This window comes from Artemia sp. Qi Xiang Cuo, chromosome 1 (genome assembly GCF_049724085.1).
Source record: "Artemia sp. Qi Xiang Cuo chromosome 1, ASM4972408v1, whole genome shotgun sequence".
NCBI classification, from domain to species: Eukaryota; Metazoa; Arthropoda; class Branchiopoda; order Anostraca; family Artemiidae; genus Artemia; species Artemia sp. Qi Xiang Cuo.
Window position 1 is genome coordinate 32,446,195 of NC_142794.1, and position 20,820 is coordinate 32,467,014.

The 20,820-nt window shown below is 34.0% G+C and overlaps 1 protein-coding gene across 2 annotated transcripts in view; it reads left to right on the plus strand.

The window, feature by feature from the left end:
* Positions 1-16,864, plus strand: part of LOC148956210 (uncharacterized) — an 83,823-nt gene extending 66,959 nt beyond the window's left edge. For both annotated transcript variants that reach the window (XM_089094507.1, XM_089094502.1), the window contains exons 4-5: positions 8,995-10,195; positions 16,721-16,864. In XM_089094507.1, coding sequence (XP_088950633.1) covers positions 8,995-10,017 — 1,023 coding nt within the window. In that variant the 3' untranslated portion in view covers positions 10,018-10,195; positions 16,721-16,864. The remainder of the gene's footprint in view (positions 1-8,994; positions 10,196-16,720) is intronic.
* Positions 16,865-20,820: the final 3,956 nt, after the last annotated feature.

Here is a 20,820-nt window from a genome sequence, read left to right on the forward strand (position 1 = left end):
TTTCTTCTGGGAAAAAATACACAATTGCACATTTTTGCATATATGAGCTTGAAACCTATGTATGCTAATAGGGTTTTCTGATACGCTGAATCTGACGGTATGATTTTCATTAAAATTCTTTCCCTTGTAGGGGATGTTTCCCCCCCCTCTTTCAAAAATCAGGTAAATTTTCTCAGGCTCGTAGCCATTGATGAGTAATACTAAACCTAATAAAATTTATATATTTAGAATCAGCATCATAAGCCCATTCTTTTGATACATTTATTCGCATCAAAATTCCGTTTTTTAAAGTTTCGATTACTATTGAGCCGTATCGCTTGTTTTTTTTTATTGTTTTTTCATTACGTATATGTTATTACGTATATTAGAGGGTTCTCCCCTTAGTCAATACAACGCTCTTTACGCTAAAGTAAAAATTTTGTTTAAATCACAAACCCCTAAATCATAAAGGCCGTTTAATTAGAATAGAGAGCTCTTTTGAAAGCACTAAAAAAACAAAAACTGTAGCGTAAAGAGCGGGGTATTGACTTTGGGGTGAACCCCCTCATAAGCGTAATAATTTCTGTTTGTTTTAACTTCTAATGTTGCTTCTTACTTTCAGTTGAAAAAACTTTTTTTTTTAATTTAATTTCTGATCGTTTTTTAAATAATGCTAGGAAATCTGGCGCCCCCTTCATAGAAATGTCCCTTACCCCAAGGAAATATCCTCCACGGAAAGATTCTCCCGAGTAACCCCCTTCTCCAGCCCCCCCCCCCCCCCACCAGAAAAAAATCCTTCCTGAAAATGTCTGTATAATTCCCAATAACCAATACTATATGTAAACAATGGGCAAAGTTCATAACTTGTAGCCGTTCCCCTGGGAACTGTGGGGGATTAAGTCACCCTAAAAGACATATATATTAGATTTTCGACTATGCTGAACCAAATTGCTATCTCAAAATTTTAATTGGGTGACTTCGGGAAAAAATGAGCGTGGGAGGGGACAAGTTGCCCTCCAATTTTTTTGGTCACTTAAAAAGGGTACTAGAACTTTTAATTTCCGTTCAAATGAACCCTCTTACGATATTCTAGGACTACTGGATCGATACGATCACCCCTGGAAAAAAAAAAAAAAATTTTTCTTCTGACAAAAAATACAAAATTCCGCATTTTTGCAGATAGGAGCTTGAAACTTCTACAGTAGGGTTCTCTGATACGCTGAATCCGATGATGTGATTTTCATTAAAGTTCTATGACTACTAGGGGGTGTTTCCCCCTTTTTTCGAAAATAAGGCAAATTTTCTCAGGCGCATAACTTTTAATGGGTAAGACTAAACTTGATGAAAGTTATATATTTGAAATCAGCATAAAATCCAATTTTTTTGACATATCTATTGGCATCAAAATTACGTTTTTTTTTTAGTTTTGGTTACTATTGAGTCAGGACGCTCCTTACTTACAGTTCGTTACCACGAACTGTTTGATACATTTGTCTGTACTTCTGGCTTTTCCTTATTATTAACATTCGGTGATTAAATTTGATAGTCAAGATCAGACCACAAACAACCACAACGTAGAATGCAAAAAAAAAGAAAAAAAAAAGAAAAACACCTGAGGCTAACGCAGAAGCTAGAGGGAAGTTTAGGGAGGAAGTAGTTGTAATTTGAGGTCTCAATTTCTCTCGTGTTATCATTTTTTTGCTATTTGAAATTTTTGAGATGCAGCCATAATCCGATATAGTTTTAACAAGATTTTAAAATATTTTGATATATATTTGTATTTCGTTATATGATATATGTTTGTTATAAAACTTATTATTATCTTTTGTTGGGAGTCATTGTTTTGACAAAAACACTATTTTTTGCTATTTGAACTACCTTAAAGGGATAAAATAGCGTCCTTATGCAAAATTAGGAGCTTGTGAGAGACATGACAGCTCTCAGATTTCGACGTTTGCCCTGTAGAAATTAGGTCATTTCTAAACAATCTCAGCAATAGTGTCACCGTAGAGGCGTCAGAAAAAGCCGGAGAAATCAAATTGGATAACATTAGAATTAATTTTATTACTTTGCTGTAGACTGGGTGAATAATAGTGATTAACTTGCAAGAAAATGTTTTCTGGAATGAATGAACTAATTCTGGAAACGGATTAATTTAATTAACCTTGCAGAGAAAATGTGCTTAGAAGCGTATCTTAATCTATAGTGTCCTATTTTAAAACAAAACTAAAAACGATGTTGGTCCTTAGAAGCAAGAAAAACTTTTCTGGGCATGGAAAAATATGAAAATCGTGGGCTACTCTTAGATATTTTTAGTAGATAATATTCAGACTTGAAAGGCAAGTTTTGTCAATTAATAACAGTTATTTTTTTCAGTTTTTTTAATTATAAACTTATTATTTATTAGATGGTATATGTCAAGATTTTATAAGAAAAATTAATTAGAAATAGGGGGGGGGGGGAGATTGAGACAAATCTAGTTTAAACCAAACAAATCTCAAACAGATTGTGATAAAAAATCAAATGAACTCTGTAAGAGACTGTAATTAAGGAGCATTCATGCGAACTGTAATTAAAAATCTAAAAACAAGAACTTTGATAGTAACATATGGATTAGAAGAACTGGCTTATTATTATGATTCAAAACATTTAAAATCCGTTAAGTTTAAAGCTACCCCTCAAAAGCTATGATCTTTAGAAAATGTACCTAATTCTCAAAAAAGAGGAAAATATCCGAATAAGGAATGTGATCTTCATAAATTATATTGTCAAATTGAGCGTATCAGAAAACCTTTTTGCTGAGGTTTCATGCCCCCGTCTATAAAAGTGCGAAATAGTGTACTATTTCCGGGAAGGAGGTCAAGGATGCTTGTATTATTTCCAAGGGGTTATCGAATCGGAAAAATAGTCCTTTAATATAGGGAAGGGAATCATTTAAATGGAAATTGGAGGACCTGGAATGGAGTTGGAAAGCCCGCGCCATGTAAAGTGTCGTTTAAACAAGTGTAGGCCTACATTTCGAACAAATGACACAAAGAAGAAAAAAAAGAGAAGAAACCGCATATACTATCAACAATAATGTACGAATCTGGGCTCATTATAGAAATGTCAACAGCCGATGGTTCTCAGCACTGAATCTTACCCAGGTTAAGTAGTGCCATACCTGCCATGTCATTTAGCCTGCCATGACAGTGTGACAGCCATTGTCAGTTTTTCGTTTGAAAAAAAGAGAAAAGTAATAATAAAGCCGTGTCTCCCCAGTTGTCTGGCATTAATAACCTACTGAAATGCATTGCTTTACCTATTTTTCCTTCTATTGCCTTTATTAAATATAACGTACTATATTTTCAAAACAGCATGGTTCTGTAGGTAGCTACAGGCTAATGCATAGACTATAGTAACTAAGAATAAGAATAAAAAAAAATCAGCCGTTATTTATGGCCTTGGTGGGGGCTTGGTCTCAAGATCTCCGGATTCCTCCCAGGAGACCTCAGTTTGATCTTGTTTTAGAAAATAAATCTTACCGAAAGTATCGATCTAAATGAATAATTAGTAGCCTAGGAACCATTTTCTTTTCTCAAGGTTGCATTTTAGCTTTCAATATTATTTTTACGTTGATTATCTTCCGTCCTGCTTATCATTTAAAGTATAATAATTGTCCCAACAATTTGTCGCATAAAACGACTGAAAATACGCCCGCGTTTTCATTGTCGCCTTTATTGCTGCCTCTGATCCTTCTCTGAATACTATTGAATCCACCGACTGATCTTTCCTTATCTATTAATAATATATATGTATTACTGGTATGAAACAGAGAGGGGGAATATCCCAAGTCTGTTCAGAAGGACCATTTTCGTTTTTTTTGTTTTGTCAATACTCCCGGAACAACATGGTCTAAAAATGACTTCCTTGCGATTTTGACCTCATTGTGGAACAGTTTCATACCACCTAACCCACCTCTCTTATGGAACGTATGAATCTGTTTATAAGACTAATCTAACCTAGTTTGTATGCTGATGGCTCCATAAACTCACAACAGCTGAGATACTTATTTGCTGTGGTATTTTAGCACACTTCATTCTTTTATTTAAATTCCTTCAAAATTCTAATATCTTCACCTCCAATGGAATCTTCCCTATCTTAGATTTATTTCATGCTATATCCTTCCGACGTTAGTTAGGGCGTGTAATCATTTTGCTGGATTCCTTACGACCTCTTATCTTCCTTATCATCTGCAACTGAATAACCTGAAAAAAAAACTGGAAAAATTTGTAGCACTTTATGAAAAAACCACAAAGAAAACAAAAGAACTTCCCCCCTCTCGAACAAAAAATGTTTTGATAATTCCTCTCTCCCCAGACGAGAATCGTGGATACAAACATGTTCCTGGCGCTTACAGTTTAAAGTATCTTCACACTCGGAGTTAGGACAAGGCGTATGTTTTCTAACACTTCCCTGACCTTCCGAGTGAATGAAGTGTAACCGTATATCTTCAATACATCTTCTATCCCAGATAGATATGCTACAAATGCAGCTCAAGCCGCTTTTATTTATTTTAGTGTAAATAACCTTTAATTTCTTGTGTTTTTAGAAATTTGACGAATAGTTTACACTTTTATATTTTATTTCACACACATATATACTTATGCATACTTACTTATTCACATTCAGTTACGTTAAAATAATATAGTTCTAATTCTTAGAATCGTTCGAAGCTTCAAAGTTGTCATTTGCTTGTCACTTCAATCTCTGATAATTTTTTTCTTAATAGGTTATGTTCTTTCTGTGTTCAACCATCTGTTGGGATTTTTTTTTCTCTGTCTCTTTACGACTCAGCATATCTTGTTAAATTTTATTGTGAGATTTTTATGAGCTGTGAAAAGCCAGAAGGATGTCGAGTGTAAAAATTTGATTTCTTTTACGAGACTGGGCTTAATATTTTGACTGAAAATAGTTTTCTTTTTGGGGTCCATGGTAGAAAATACCATCTTTTGCAAATTTATCGAATTCTATTAAATATAAATTAATTAACTAAGTAGGTAATAAATAAATCAGATAAGACCACACAGATGTGCCGATTCGTGAGAATATGGGAGGGGGAAAGTATTTTTTTTGTGAATGAAGTAGAAAAAAGGATACTTTTAAAAATTTAGGGAAGATTTTTCTTCATTTGCTTAATGAAAAATCTCCAAAAATATAGTTTTCAAAATCTAGAAAGGCAATTACCCCCCTCTCAATTGGTACACCTGGGACCACACCCTGTAAATTAAGGAAAAACCTCATACAAATAATTTTTTTTTAATCTTCTTCTCAAACTACTATACGAAGTCTGTCCTCCTCCCAACGTTCCAACAGCCCCTTATCAACCCCAAGGGAAGTAGAACGTAGTGGCTTTACATCTTCCTTAGACGCTCCATTCTAGTCCCCCTTCAAAATAGCCACAATTATACTAGTGACTTCTTTATGATACCGTTTTGGCTACTCAAACACATTGTATTTGTGTGCTTGCAAATAGTCGACAACACTGTTTCTCCATCATAAAAAAACTAAATAGTTTCGAGAAAAAGGAAAATTACAAATAAGACGGAGTTAGGCAAACTAAATAATTGAAAATTTGAAAAATTTGCATTATTTAAAAAACGATCAGAAATTAAATAAAAAGAACAAGTGTTTTTAACTGACAAAGAAAGGAGCAACATTAAAACTTAAAACGAACAGAAATTATTATGTATATGAGGGAGTTCACCCCCTAGTCAATACCTCCCTCTTTATGCTAAAGTTGTTTTTAGTGCTTTCAAAAGAGCTATTTATTCTAATTAACCGGCCTTTGTGATTCAGGGGTTTGTGATTCGAACAAAATTAGAACTTTAGCGTAAAGAGCGAGGTATTGACTAGGAGGCGAACTCCCTTATATACGTAATAAAAACATAGGAATATAGAAGTTCGTTACGTAAGTTAATTCGTAAGTTACAAAATAAAATTTCAGAATAAAATTTCGAGAAAGCCATTTAGCCAAAAAATAGTAAAATTAATATACAAATTTTGTTTTAATTATTCATGTACGGTGAGCCAAAATCAAAGCTGCATTAATTCAAAAACGTTCAGAAATTAAATTAAAAAAAACAAGTTTTTTAACTGAAAGTAAGGAGCGACATTAAAACTTAAAAACGAACAGAAATTATTCAGTATATGAAAGGGGCTGTCCCCTCCTCAACGCCTCGCTCTTTACGCTAAAGTTTGGCTCTGTATTACAACTTTATTTTTTAAAACAGTAAAAGACTTTAGCATAAAGAGTGAGGCGTTAAGGAGGGGACAGCCCCTTTCATATACGGAATAATTTCTGTTCGTTTTAAGTTTTAATGTCGATCCTTACTTTCAGTTAAAAAAAACTTGTTTTTTATTTAATTAATTAAAAAACAAATTTAGGGTATTTTCTATTTCGCTTAGGACAGCTTTCGTTTATAGCCTATAGCGAAAGTAGTCTGTACATTACTTTACCTGTCTCTTAGAGTTGACACAGAGGCCTCATTTCTAAGAACAACTTTGTTCTTGAGATTTTGGACCTAATAAGGATGAAATTTCAATGTTTTGCTAAATAGTTATAGTTTTAGTCATGGTTTGGTTCAAGATTATATGTATTTGATGCTATAGATTTAATTTTACCGAAAAAAAAGCAGAAAAAAGAACACAAAGTAATAACAACAAGACGAAGTATGAGCGAGACGGGAACTGCAAAAGTAAAATAAATAAGTGTAGGGATGAAAGTAGTGTAGAAAAGGGGATACGGTCAGTTGTGTCTCAAGGCCTCAAAGTTGACGCAATAAAAAATACTAGTGCAAAACAGTATCAAGGTCATATCTAGGGGGAGGGGCTGCGGGATTTGAACCCCCTCCCCCCCCAAAAAAAATGTCAGTCTCGTAAAAACGTGACAAAAAAGCCAATAAATAAATTTTTGATGTGTTTTGAAAACTTTTCTTTCCGTGGAAATCCCCTACGAAAAATTTCTTCATAGAAATTTCCTTCCACGTAAAATCCTTTTCCTCGGGAAATTACTTCGGACAATTCCATCCTCGCTGTAAATTCCCCCAGGAAATGTTCTTGCGGACGATTCCGCCGGAAAAATGCTCCTCAGCATACTTTCATTTAAGAAAAGACCTGTTTCTTATTTAATTTCTGATCGTTAATCAGGTCATGGCAGAATCTCCTTGTGTGGAAATTTTACCGGAAATCCCTCCTCCCGAATTGAAAGTTTCTCCCGCAGTAATTTTCCCCACGATTTTTTCCTGGTGATAATTCCCCCTTGTGGACCCCCCCCCCCACGTAAAAATCCTCCAGAAAGTTCCAACTCTGCCGAAAAATTCCCTCGGACAATTCCCCAAAAGTATGTCCACGTGAAAAACGGGGTCGCCGGTGAGAAATTAAGACAAATAGAATCAATTTCGTATATGAATTATGGTAAATTTCCCACCGTGTAAAATTTCTCCTGGAAATTTCACCCCCGGAAACTTCCATCCCAATGGGAAATTCTCCCCGTATAAAATCCATCCCCAGAAAATTCTCCCCTAAAAATGTCCCTGTGCTTCCCAATAACAAATACTATGTGTAAAAACTGGGTAAATTCCCTAGCTTGCAGCCCTTCCTTCAGGGGCCGAAGGAGGGGGAGGTCATGGCATCCCCAAAGACTTTTTCTGCCCTTCAATTTTTGATCACTTAAAAAGCGCACTGGAAATTTTGTTTTCCGTTCAAATAAGCCCTCTCCGAATTTTCTAGGACCATTGGTTCAACAGTGATCACCGCTGGGAAGAACAAAGAAAAAAAATTAATAAATACGCATCAGTGATCTGTCGCCTGGCAAAAAATACAAAATTCCATATTTTTAAACACGGGAGCTTTACAGTAGGAAAAAACTTTACAGTAATGTTCTGTGATACGCTGCCTGCTGATGGTGCAATTTTCAATAAAATTCTTTGACCTCTGGGGGATGCCCCCCCCTTTGTTAGAAAATTAGGCAAATCTTCTCAGGCTCGTAGCTTTTGATGTGTAAAATTAAAATTAAGGAATCTTATATATTGGGAACCAGCATAAAAAGACAATTCTTTTGATGTACATATATGTTCTTTTTATCAAAATTCTGGTTTTTAGAGTTTTGGTTACCATTGGGCCGAGTCACTTTTTACTTACAGTCCGTTATCACGAATTGTTTGATTATGATCAATATTGACACTACTGAACCAATGCTGAATTGATAACTGATATTAACCAATAGTTGTGTCCAGTCTTCAAATGAAGCATTTTACTTTTTAGGATAATTTTGAGAGAGTGTCTTAATAGGCAAGGAGGAAATTTGCCCCTCCCCTCTAATTTCGAAATTTTTTTTTTTTGTATTTTCATTGAGAAAATTTGAATAAATAGCAGAAATCCCTTTTTTTTTTTTTTTTTTTTTTTTTTTTTAAAAATCCCCCAACTATATTTTCATGAGTTGACGCCAGTGCAAGGAGATCAACTTATTGACCAAAGTGTATTTGCAATCAAAGGTGTGGTACGCCTTAAAGAGAAACAATAAAGTTATCAAACTTGATGCAACTTATTGATGAGAATTCTGATGATATGTGTCCGGTCTAAAGTTAGGTTTTGATTTACTAAAACGTTTCAGAAGGAATTGAAACCAGTGTTAGCCATGATATGTGTGTTGACAAAAAAGGAACAGAGCAGAAAATACTAGATCATTTAATATACCAAGGGAAAAATATACGGACACAGCTATTGTCATATTCTTTAACATCAGAGGCTAGGAATATATTTTCCCGTTCCAAGGAGCCTATCAGCACATACAAGGGTAATGAGCAAAGGCGTAGATTATGTTAAACAATTTGTGCATAGCTCTAAGGCTGTGCCTAGTACGTTATAAATAAACAACAGAACCAATTTTTCAATATTTAGTTTAGTTGAATTTGCTTTTTGAAAAAAAAAATTGTACTCTTTTTTAGTCTTCCTCAAAGTAGTCCTATTTTTCAGATCGAGCTTGAACATTATGCATCCGCAAGAACTGTTGTTGTAAGTGGTCTCGTAGCAGCAGCACGTGGGACTCTCGCTGTATCAGTGGTATCGCTTGGACTGGTAACAACTCAACTTTGCAGCTTGTTCAGTTCGTTCAGTATTCCATGGAACATCCAGGAAGATATTTTTCAAAAAGATAACTACTGGTCATGGTGGACGTTCCAACTTATATCTAGGCTAATTGAAATTTCTGCTGGAACGCTTTTAGTTACAATTGTGAGTCAGCCCCAGAATTGGAGGGTGAAAAAACCGGATTCTTCCCCTAGTAATACGAGCGATGTGTATAGCCGAAAGATAGTTGATTTTAGCTATCAAAGCTCATGTGGTAGCTGTCGTGGTCTTAAACCTTGCGGTGTTCGAACAAAAGAGTATATTGTAGTGCCTGTCACTGAGCGATCTTTTGGGTCAAGCACAAATTCAAGTGTAATACCCCCTAGTGTGACATATGAGTGTGCCTATGGATGCCCAGCATATCAAAGACCACATGATCGTGTTGATCAACAATATGAAAGCATTGATGAAATTTCAAAGACAGTGAGATATAAAAACAATTGTGGTTTATATGGTGATAAGGTACATTTACATGGCACAGGCCGCTGTCACGCCTGTGAAGTAGCCTACAAATATCAAACTGGTGAATTGAATTATGCTAATGAAAGAAGCCCGACGGAGAACCCAAACGAACAAAAACAATTAACTGAACGAGTGTTGATGGACAATTATGCGAAGTTTTTAGTCGCGGCTCAAAGTGAACATAAGGTTTATAGAAGTAGTTTAACAGTGCCAGATAATATAGAAAAGGATTCAAAAAATGGACCAAGGGGGTTGCTTCATGGAGTGCACCAAGGAGGCAGCCCCCAGTTCTCGTTTGACTCATCTTGCTCATCAGACGGCAAGTCTTTAATTAGTAATAGCAGCTCTTCAGACTCAATGTGTCATAAGCCTGGTGGTGAGCAAAGTGTTAGAATTGAATTTGTATGAGAACAAATGTCAACCTTAGTTCCTTCTATTCTGTGAGAAAATGGTGCTACTATAACTCTACAGCGCTACCATATGACGTTAAGTGGCAATTTCTCACGCTGGTTTATTCTAGTCAAATGAGCAGCAATTATTTCCAGAGTGAAATCCCTTCCTGCAACTATGACTCTTCGTTTCCCAGGTAACGGATATATTTCACGATTATTAAAGCTTATCTCGTTTTAGGCTGGCAAGGGAGGTTGAAATGTCTGTTGTTGGATCTACGGATAAGAACCTATTAATTTGTGATTCCCTAGCGTGCTTCTAATTATTCCTCTGAAATACGCATAAAAGGTTTATATCCAGTTAAAACTAGACCCTAGTGCAATCTCTAGTGAAGACAGACATAATTCCATGTAAGGTATTATAAGTAAATATTGTAGGGTGTTTACATCTTTTTGAGGTGGTTTTATTGTAAATGAAAACAAACAAAATGTCAAGAGAGAAAATTAAAAGATGGATTTAAATGTAGTAGAATCAATGAACTTGCTACGGGGTTGGACTAGAAGACTCCTTGAACATGTATTTTAATTTACTTGTCTGCTTAAAATTGTGAATCACGAATAATCTATTTGGTTCTAAACTAAATTATACTCTTTCTTTCGTGGCGATATTGTAATAAGCTTAAACATGCATAGGCCCATGCTTCAGTTAATAACATCCAAATGTGACTCAGTAATGTTGGAGGATAGAAGATAAACTGCAGGATATATATATATATATATATATATATATATATATATATATATATATATATATATATATATATATATATATATATATATACATATACATATATATAGCTTAGCTTCAGGTTTTGTTATGTTTATTGTTGATGAATAAACCCTTTCTTTAAAAAAAAAAATAAAAATAAAAATGAGGCCAGTTCCCCAAAGTTCATTCATTTATGTGAGCTGAACAGTTGCACAGTTGTGAGGTGCATCAATGATGCTATTCCTTTTTGCTTTTTGTGAAGATGCTCCTTCCGTAAAAATATTCACGTTGCGTGCGAGAATTCCGCTTAGATTTTTTTTTTCAATTATTTAAGGCTTCATAACATATGCTGATTATCCTTGTTGTTGCCAGGAACATACGCACTGTTTTGTACTTTTTTATTTTGTGGGATGGGAGGGAGTTCACAACTTAAAAAAAAACAAAATGCAAAAATGATGAAATATATGGAAAATATAAGAGACTAGGGAAAATCATCAGAATACTGAGAATTAGGAGAGGGATCCATGGATCTGAAGGTCCCCCTGGTTTGGGGTCAAAATATGTTTGTTGTGGGTTGGGATTTGTTTATGATTCCAAGCAGCCATAGCCAGTCATTTAATAGGGATAGTCCTACCTATTTTGCTTCTATAATCACCTCGACGAATTAAAACTAAAATAAAGAAATAAATTTTTTGATTCGTGAAAGCGACTTTTTTCTGCAGTATTCGTTTGCTAATCTATTTCGGTGCACTTCTTTCGAAACTCTAACCAGAACACATTTATAACATCTGCCATTTATGTTAAATCGCTATTGAAATATGCTTCTAAGTGCTTTCGTTTTTACAATGTTCTCGGTCGTTTTTAGCGTTTCATCATCTCTAGTGTTTTATGTTAGTTTTAGAGTGTATATTCAAAAGGAAGGAAAGTATTCCATCATTGTTATTCTACACAAAGAACATCCCTAAAAGCATATAAATCAGCCACCATCATTCTACAAAATTCCCTTTATCAACTCCTTCTGAATCCTGAACGACCCTAAGCTAAACGTTTTCAGATTTTTTTTTTTTTTTCCGAAGGAAGATTCTTCAACTCTATCGGGAATTCTTATCTGCTTCTTATAACAGAGAAACTGTCGGCGCTTTTTAATCATATCTATCTCGACGATTCTTTTTCTAGAAGAAAAAAGATGCAGAATAAGAATTTGCATGATTAGAAAATATGCCTTTCTAACCACGAGATTGACGGCAGAACTCTGTGTTGTACTTAAGCTCTCTCAAGGGCTTAATCTTAACTCCGAGTAGAAGCTCTCCTAAGACTTTCTAGTACAGTAGTGGAAGAGTTCAAGTGGTCATGACAGGCCCTAAAAAGCTGTTCAAAATTTATGAGTTTCTATGTATAGACCCAACTTGAGATATAAATAATGGTATTTCTGCCAAAGGTACGGTTTCAAAGCTCCAGATAAATGAAGAAGTCATAAATGTCTAAAACCATGCATCTGCTGTAAAAAGAAGGAAATGTTATTAAGAAGTTGATCTATCTCATTTTTGAAACTATCTCTTTCAATTAATTGTAATAAACAACTTAATTATTTTATTCGTAGTTAATTTTCAGTTTATTAAGTTTAACCAAATGCAAATCAATTATATCTGGCGGATAGTGTGATCAGGAGGCCAGCAGGTAGCAGGGGTGCCGATTTGACACAATCGTTTTTTTTTTTTATATTTATGTTTCAATTGTAAATGAAAAGCAGAGTGGTTTAAGAAGTTATTGACGTATAGCATAATCGAAATTTGTAAAATACAAATTTTCGGCCTTCAAATTAATTTTCTCACCAAGCAGTGAGAAAATATATATATATATATAGCGAGCATATATATATATATATATATATATATATATATATATATATATATATATATATATATATATATATATATATATATATATATATATATATATATATATATATATATATATATATATATATATATATATATATATATATATATATATATATATATTGCATTTATTTATGCTTCAGCACCAATTACGGAGAGCCTTCATACTTCGGTCCTATAAGGGCACAGCTTAAAGGAATACCTAACTAGAAGGGCGCACTTCATTCTCTTACTGGCATTGGTCCTCCTTTATTATTATTATATATATATATAATAACATGATATATATTATTATATGTTATATATATATTATATAATATATATTATATGATATTATATAAAATACCTCCTTTATGATATATATATATATATATATATATATATATATATATATATATATATATATATATATATATATATATATATATATATATATATATATATATATATATATATATATATATATTTTTCAAAAGAAAGTTTTATTATACTATATATGTTTGGTGATGGATTCTTTTTTTTAAATTGGCTTTTCCATAGTTATGGAGAATCGTGTTTTGCCTATCTGTAACTATAAATTCTGCAAACTACCCTGTCAACCTGAACTATAACTGCCCAGTAAGATATTGAATCCTCATTGTATTATGTATAGATATACACTGCTGATGGTATAGCAGTGGAATGGAATCAACCACATCAAATCAAGATAAAAACAAATTTGAAGTTCAGTTATTACTTATAATCAGGCACTGAAAATTAAATTTATAAGGAATTTCTTGCTACTACAGAGCAGGAAGATTCAATCAGCAGCAACAACGTTGGAAAGAAAACAGAAGTCTGAGCTTCCAGAAATTGAAGTTGCGAAACTCTTCAAAAATAATTCTAACAACAATGTATAATGAATGCGAATTTGACAGATATCCAATATGACATTGAAAGTAAAGTTTTTTTTACTTTTTCGACAATACAGCTGCTATTGACATCCAAAAGAATTCAGAAATGGACATCATTATAAAAGGCAAAAATAATGTTATCGTTTTTATCTAAAAACAAAAATATTTCTTTATTAAGTTATCGTTGTGGAAAAGCTACGTCGTTTTCTTTTGTATTAAAAGCAACATTAAAAATTAAAACGAACATAAATTATTACGTATATGAGGGGGGGGGGGGTTGCCCCATCCTCAACACCTCGCTCTTCACGCTAAGTTCTTTAGTACTTTTTAAAAAGCTTCTTATTGGTCTAAATAAGCGACCCTTGCGTTTCACGAGTCGTTCTTAAAGAGCCGGGAAAATATTAAAACTTTAGTGGAAAGAGCGAGGTGTTGAGGAGGGGGCAATCCCCATCATATGGAATAATTTATGTTTGTTTTAAGTTTTAATGTTGCTCCTTACTTTCAGTTGAAAAAACTTGTTTTTAAAAATCTAATTTATGATCTTTTTTAAATAATGTCAAGAAATCTGGCTCCAACTCCACGGAAAAATCCTCCCTCCCCACGAAAATATCCTCTATACAATTGATTCCCGGTGAAAATTTACTCCGGACAATTACCCTTAACACTTCACGCGTAAAATTGAGTCGGCTAACAGAAATCAAGACATATAAAAGGAATTTTGTATAGAAATTCTACCAATTTCTCTCAGTGTAAAATTTCCCCTGAAAAGTTCACCCCCTGGAAACTTCTCTTCCCATGGGAAATTCTCCCCTTGGAAAATCCACCAGCAGAAAATTTGTCCTCCTCCCACCCGAAAAATATATTTATACTCCCCAATAAAAATACATTGCGTAAACAATGGACAAATTTATAACTTAAAGACCTTTCCCCTGGGGCTGTGAGAGGATCATGTTATATCCAAAGGCATAGTTATTGGACCTTTGAACTATGCTGAACAAAATGGCTATCTAAAAAAAAAAAAAATCGGGCGATTTTGGGAAAAATGGGCGTGGCAGGGGTCCTAGTTGCCCTCCAATCTTTTTGGTCACTGAGAAAACGCACTAGGACTTTTAACTTTTGTTTGAATGAGCCCTCTTCCGTTTTGCTAGGAACACTGGGTGATACGATCACCCTTGGAAAAAAAAAAACTGAAACAAAACACGCATCCGTGATCTTTTTCTCCCCCCAAAAAACACAAAATTCCAAACTTTTGCAGATAGGAGCTTGAAACATCTACAGTAGGTGTCTTTGATACGCTGAATCTGATGGTGTGATTTTCATTAAGATTCTTTGACGTTTAGGGAACGTTTTCCCCTTTTTCAAAAATTGGGCAAATTTTCTCAGGCTCATAGCTTTTGATGGTTAAAGCTAAACTTAATGAAACCTATATATTTGGAATCAGCATAATAATCAGATTCTTTTAATATATATTCCTGTTTTTGGAGTTTTGGTTACTATCGAGCCGCGTGGCTCCTTACTTACAGTTCGTTACCACGAACCGCTTGACCAGTGCCTTATGCTCCATCACAGGAAACATGACACATGTATAGGATTTTTACTGTTTGCCGGATTTGGACTAGACTTTTTACCCCTAAATCTGGTGTCAGCCTCCCCCCTGTGCCTACCTACCATGCTTCTAAGTCATTATTCGGCAATAAATCTAATCCTCTAATGTTGCCTTAGTGCCATCGTACCTGTAATGTATGCAAACTGAACTATTGTGTAGCTCCTTTGGTTTGACCAAAATTGGTAGAATTATTGTTATCTAAAGTAGCTCTCGTTGAGAGTCAATTACAAGTAAAATCGAATGAAATTGCCCAGGGTAATTTAGTTCTGCTATAGTTTGTGTATAGTAATTTCGTATGCAAAAGTAACCTGAATCTATAATCCCAACAAAAGGAAAGAAAACCTATTTTGTTTCTTAAATGATAGCAAACGGTGAAATCGATCAGTGAGTATGAGATATTCGTTTAAGTAATTGGCCTTGATTGTCCGAACTGAACCCTGATATTTAAAGACATCGATTGCTAACATAGTCTTCATAAACTTTTCGTACGGACAAGCTCCAATCATCAACTAGTTTCCCCCTTTATAATAAACATAGCAAATCCTTCTACTCCAGTCATAATAAACTCTAACCTTGGAATCAGTGCGACAATTAATAGCTATTCGAAGTTTAAAACATGTGTTCTTAATTGAAAGATAATACCAAATATCATTTTATTTCTAACCATATACTTATTAGTTTAAAAATCACATAAAAAATCATATGTATAGTTTGATATTCTAAATTAATTATGAAAGAAATGTATAAGGAATTTCAGTCATAATAAAAGTAATTAATATACAGAATGGCATAAAGGAATTAATTTTAGGTAACGGAAATTCTAATTCTGGAGCTAAACAAAAATAAAAATAAAATATGGAATGCCATGGGATCCTTGCCTCTATCAAGGCTACGTATTGTTGGTGAGTGATATTTACCGTTTGTTATATTTACGTCTTGCTTGGTCAAAAGCATGAGGTGGCATCAATTCACAAAAATTTAGGAGGGTACAAAATGTGTTTAAGGGGCGGAGATTTTTTTTTTTTTGTATTTCTACAATGAAAATACCCCAAAAGCATATTTTTCAAACCTAGGGGGGCACAAAATTTAGAAGGGGCACAGGCCTCCCACAATTGATCTTTTGTTGTCTTTATCTTTTGTTGTAGTATTTTCTTCAATTTCTGGAAAAATAAAGGGTGTTTTTGCTCTACCTCAGAAGGAAAGAAATTAGCAAAATGGCTCCTTATCTTATTCACTACATTGATTCAAGCCATATATCCTCTAATGGGAATTTGGTAGGTTTCATTGATTTCCCCCATCGGCATAATCACGGGGAATCAGATAAGCAAGATAAGTTCAGGAAAACTGGACTACTTCGCTAAAAAGGTCCTTAGGCTAATCGAGTTCTGAACTTTTCCTACCTTGATTACGGAAATTTATCGCTCCAGGGTTTGACAAAGTGTGCTGAAGTAACATTCAAAGAAAACAATGTTCTTTAAAAGTTAGAACAAAATATTCTTGTATTAACGAGCCAAAAATAAACTCTTCCATCTTTAATAATTTCTTTTCTTTTCTAGATGTTCGAATCCATCTCGTTGGAAAAAAAGGAGTCTTTAATTTTATGTGACAAATGTGATGATTACATTTTTTCGAGCGAAAAATTAAAATTATACAATTTAAATGAAAGTTTGTTTGATGTATTATCTATTGTGTAGAAATAGGATTCTTTAGAAATGATGATAAAATTGATTGCCGTTTCTAGAATGTTTGGTTTACCGTCAATGTGTCAGGCTGAAGATAGATCCTTGAGCACTATTGTTAACCTTTCATGGCCCAGTGTGGAACGACACCGACTTTTTCTTAGCTGTCTTCAAGAGTTCTGACTTTTTATTATGGTTGTAACCTACGCTTATGACAGTGTTTCATCATCTTGTATATGAAGATGCAGATTTTGGTCTAAAACTGTTTTTCATTTTTAACGTTATGTTTCGGTACTTACAAAAACACGTAGATGCAACAATTTCCTTTCAAATCAGTCTTTAAACAGCTCTCTCGGGTGTTCTAGTCCTGCTAGCAACGAAGAAGGAAAAAGGGGGTGGGGGAAGAGGACAAATCAGTGCTACCTATGCAAAAAAGTGATTCAAAACCTTGTCTCCTGTGCAGGGTTTTCGGCAATGGTGAATCCAATGGTGAACTTTTTTTCGATCCGAAGTTATTTATAAGGGGTTTAAGGCTAATTTCCAAAATTCTCATAAAATTTTCTTTGGAACAAAGTTTTACTATCAAGACTAATTGAGGAAATAGTTAATTACCATCCCTAAATCAGCTAAGAATGGCAATTTCTTCTTAAAATACGTTAAGTTTTGGTTATTATGTGTCGTGGCTCGTTCTTTACAAGGTTCCACCTGCGACTGCAACCATGATAGGTCAGGTTAGATAGCTTGACCATATGAAATTCAAGTTGTACTGTTGTCTAACAGTAAGTTGTCTAACAAAACAAAATTTCTCCGAGGTCTTTGTATATAGAGAAGTCTACTCGAGTGTTTAAGGATTTTTTTTTTTTCAATGTAATCCTCTTTTTTTTCTGATAAAACAATACGTTTTCTCCCAGTGACTAGTCATATCATTAGAGCCAGGCCGTATTCAGGGGAGGAGTTTTTGTTGCAAAACCTTAAGGATAGAGACAATGGCAATAGTACAGAATTTCTCACAACTAGGTTGGTCTTGTAAAAGATTATATTATGATGCTTGAAAAAGGTAAAGTTGCATACTTTATAATCTTAGTAAAAAGAAACGATAAATTTATTGTTTCGAAGTATCATTTTTAGCCCTAGTGGTTCTCCATTGAGAGGGTAACAACTAGAACTTGACGTCGTTACAAAAACAAAATTACCTAGATGGCACAACATTCTCGCAGTTTGAGGATATCATGTTTAGCACATCCTAGGCAACTTGTCCGTCTGAGAAGGGGCACGAAAGAATTGCAGGCTATGTCATTTAAAACATTGAAAAGAGGAGGGGAAAGGGTACTGTTTGCCCAAGGCTAATTATTCAAGCAAAAGTAACATTGAACAGGTAACGCAAGTGTGGGTTTTGAGAAAATTTCTGAATTGAATTCTAGATTGACTTATTGTTGTCTCTCTGTTTTTCCTTTTTTCTCAAGTGTTCTTTTATATGTGCGTGTACATCACTTCTATCATCGGTTCAGATGAGAGTATTGATAAAATCATAAAAAGGGATATTGCTATAACAATTGCTTCGAGTTAAGTTTCTTGGACCCCCTTACTTAAAGACCAGAGGAAATATGCAAACCAGAGGAATAACTAGTGTGATGTAGTGTAATATATGTAGATGTAGTGTAGATTGTAGGTTGATTGATGTATTGATGTAAATTGTACATCTACATCTACATTGATTGGCGTAGATGTAGCGTAGATTGTAGATTGATTGTAGATATATGAAAATTGTTGTAGACGCAGTGCGATATGTGTGATATATGTTGTAGTGTATCTTTCAAACTCTAGGTGAAGATCTATCAGGCATTGACGGAGAAGCTAATAATAGCCCAGGCCCTTCTATCTGTGAGGCACCGAGGGTTTAGATAATAATTTTAAGCCAATATATCTGAATTTGCAAATAAAAGTACTTCAATCATGATAAACGGATTGAAAATAGTTTATACTTATCAGAAGAAAATATTAAGGAGAATATACCCTTTGTAACTGTTCAACAAAGGTAGACATAGAGGTCTTTACCACAACGGGAATCACAAGCTATAGGCTAATTATGACTTCAAAATTTTTCAGGAGAAATACACCTTGACAGAGAGCAATGAGAACTTAGGATTAGGAGGCACTGCACCTCTACATTTAATAAGGTAGCTCCCATAATGTAAAAACTTCAAAGTGAAGTTGAAAAACAGGTTTTTCCGGCATCCTGTGACAGTTTAAAAGAGAAGGGCTATCTCATTATTGTCACTGCTAAGAAAGTATGGTTGATAAGCTGTTTCTTAGGACCAGATGAACTGATGCAAAGAAAACTTAAGAAACTTGGATTACAGAATCAGTCATGTATGAAGTATGTCTAAAGTTAGGAGGCTCAACAACAACACCTTCTACTTAGCTTTCATATTTGTTGCCGTTAGTCCTTATGACACCTGTCAAAGGTGGGACGCTAAGATAAAGAAAATAATGGCTATAGTAAGGTCAGCCATTGTTCGTTAGTAAAATATCCGTGTAGGTGAGCGTTGACATAGCTGAAACTGAATGCTGGCAAAAGTTTTTGCACGTTCTTGCTTGAGAAAAAGGCCCGTGTGCATATTAGTGCTCCGTAATTCAGCCATAGACCAGGCATGGCTACACCCCATGGGGGGTGGAACATTATATACACGCACACACACACACACACATATATATATATATATATATATATATATATATATATATATATATATATATATATATATATATATATATATATATATATACGAGGCATGTTTTTTAAGTAAGTACCGTTTTACGATTACGCCGCCACAGTGCTACGGTCGCCGTTTTACGCATGCACGCTGGTTACCTACATCTCTTGTCTACGCACTGACGCCATTTCAGTCTGATTTTTAATTGTATACGTTGTTTACTGAGTGTTTAAGATGCCTCTGACAATCGTGAGTCCCGCCGATTGTGAAGTACGGGCGGTTATACGATTTCTTAGTGCTAAAGGCGTAAAACCGATCGATATTCATCGTGAGATCTGTGAAGTTTACGGACAAAACATTATGAGTTATGGAATGGTAAGGAAATGGGTGAGAATCAAAACAACAATCCATGGAATGGCGACATTCATCATCACCCAAAATAGTGAAATTTAAGCAAACAATTTCTGCCCGGGAAATTTCACTTTTTATATATATATATATATATATATATATATATATATATATATATATATATATATATATATATATATATATATATATATATATATATATATATATATATATATATATATATATATATATATATATATATATATATATATATTATATATATATATATATATATATATATATATATATATATATATATATATATATATATATATTTATCTCGCATTAGTCGAGATTATTTAAGAGGGCACTAAATTCCAGCTTCTTTCTTCCGTTCTCTCTCTCTCTCTGTATATATATATATATATATATATATATATATATATATATATATATATATATATATATATATATATATATACAGAGAGAGAGAGAGAACGGAAGAAAGAAGCTGGAATTTAGTGCCCTCTTAAATAATCTCGACTAATGCGTAATGACAGTATATTTCCTCATGAACAAAACAGCTCAATCTCGGCAGCGAAGTATTTATCGCAATTTAAAAAGAAACGGGAAGAGAAGGAACGATAGAAAAATAGAGAAAGAAAGTCTGCTGAACTCTACCGTTTACTGGAACAATTTTGGTAAATTCTTAGAGACAGCAAATCGTTTTTACTTTTTTACGAACAGAATAGCTTATCTCAAAGTTCTCAACGCTTATCTAACTATCTCAAAGTTCTTATCGAATGGGTTGGAAGAAAAAAGGGCATGGAGGAGGGGGAGGGGGCTAGGTGCCCTGCAATCTCTTTTGACTCTTAAAAAGTGAACTAGAACTTTCAATTTCCAATCAAATGA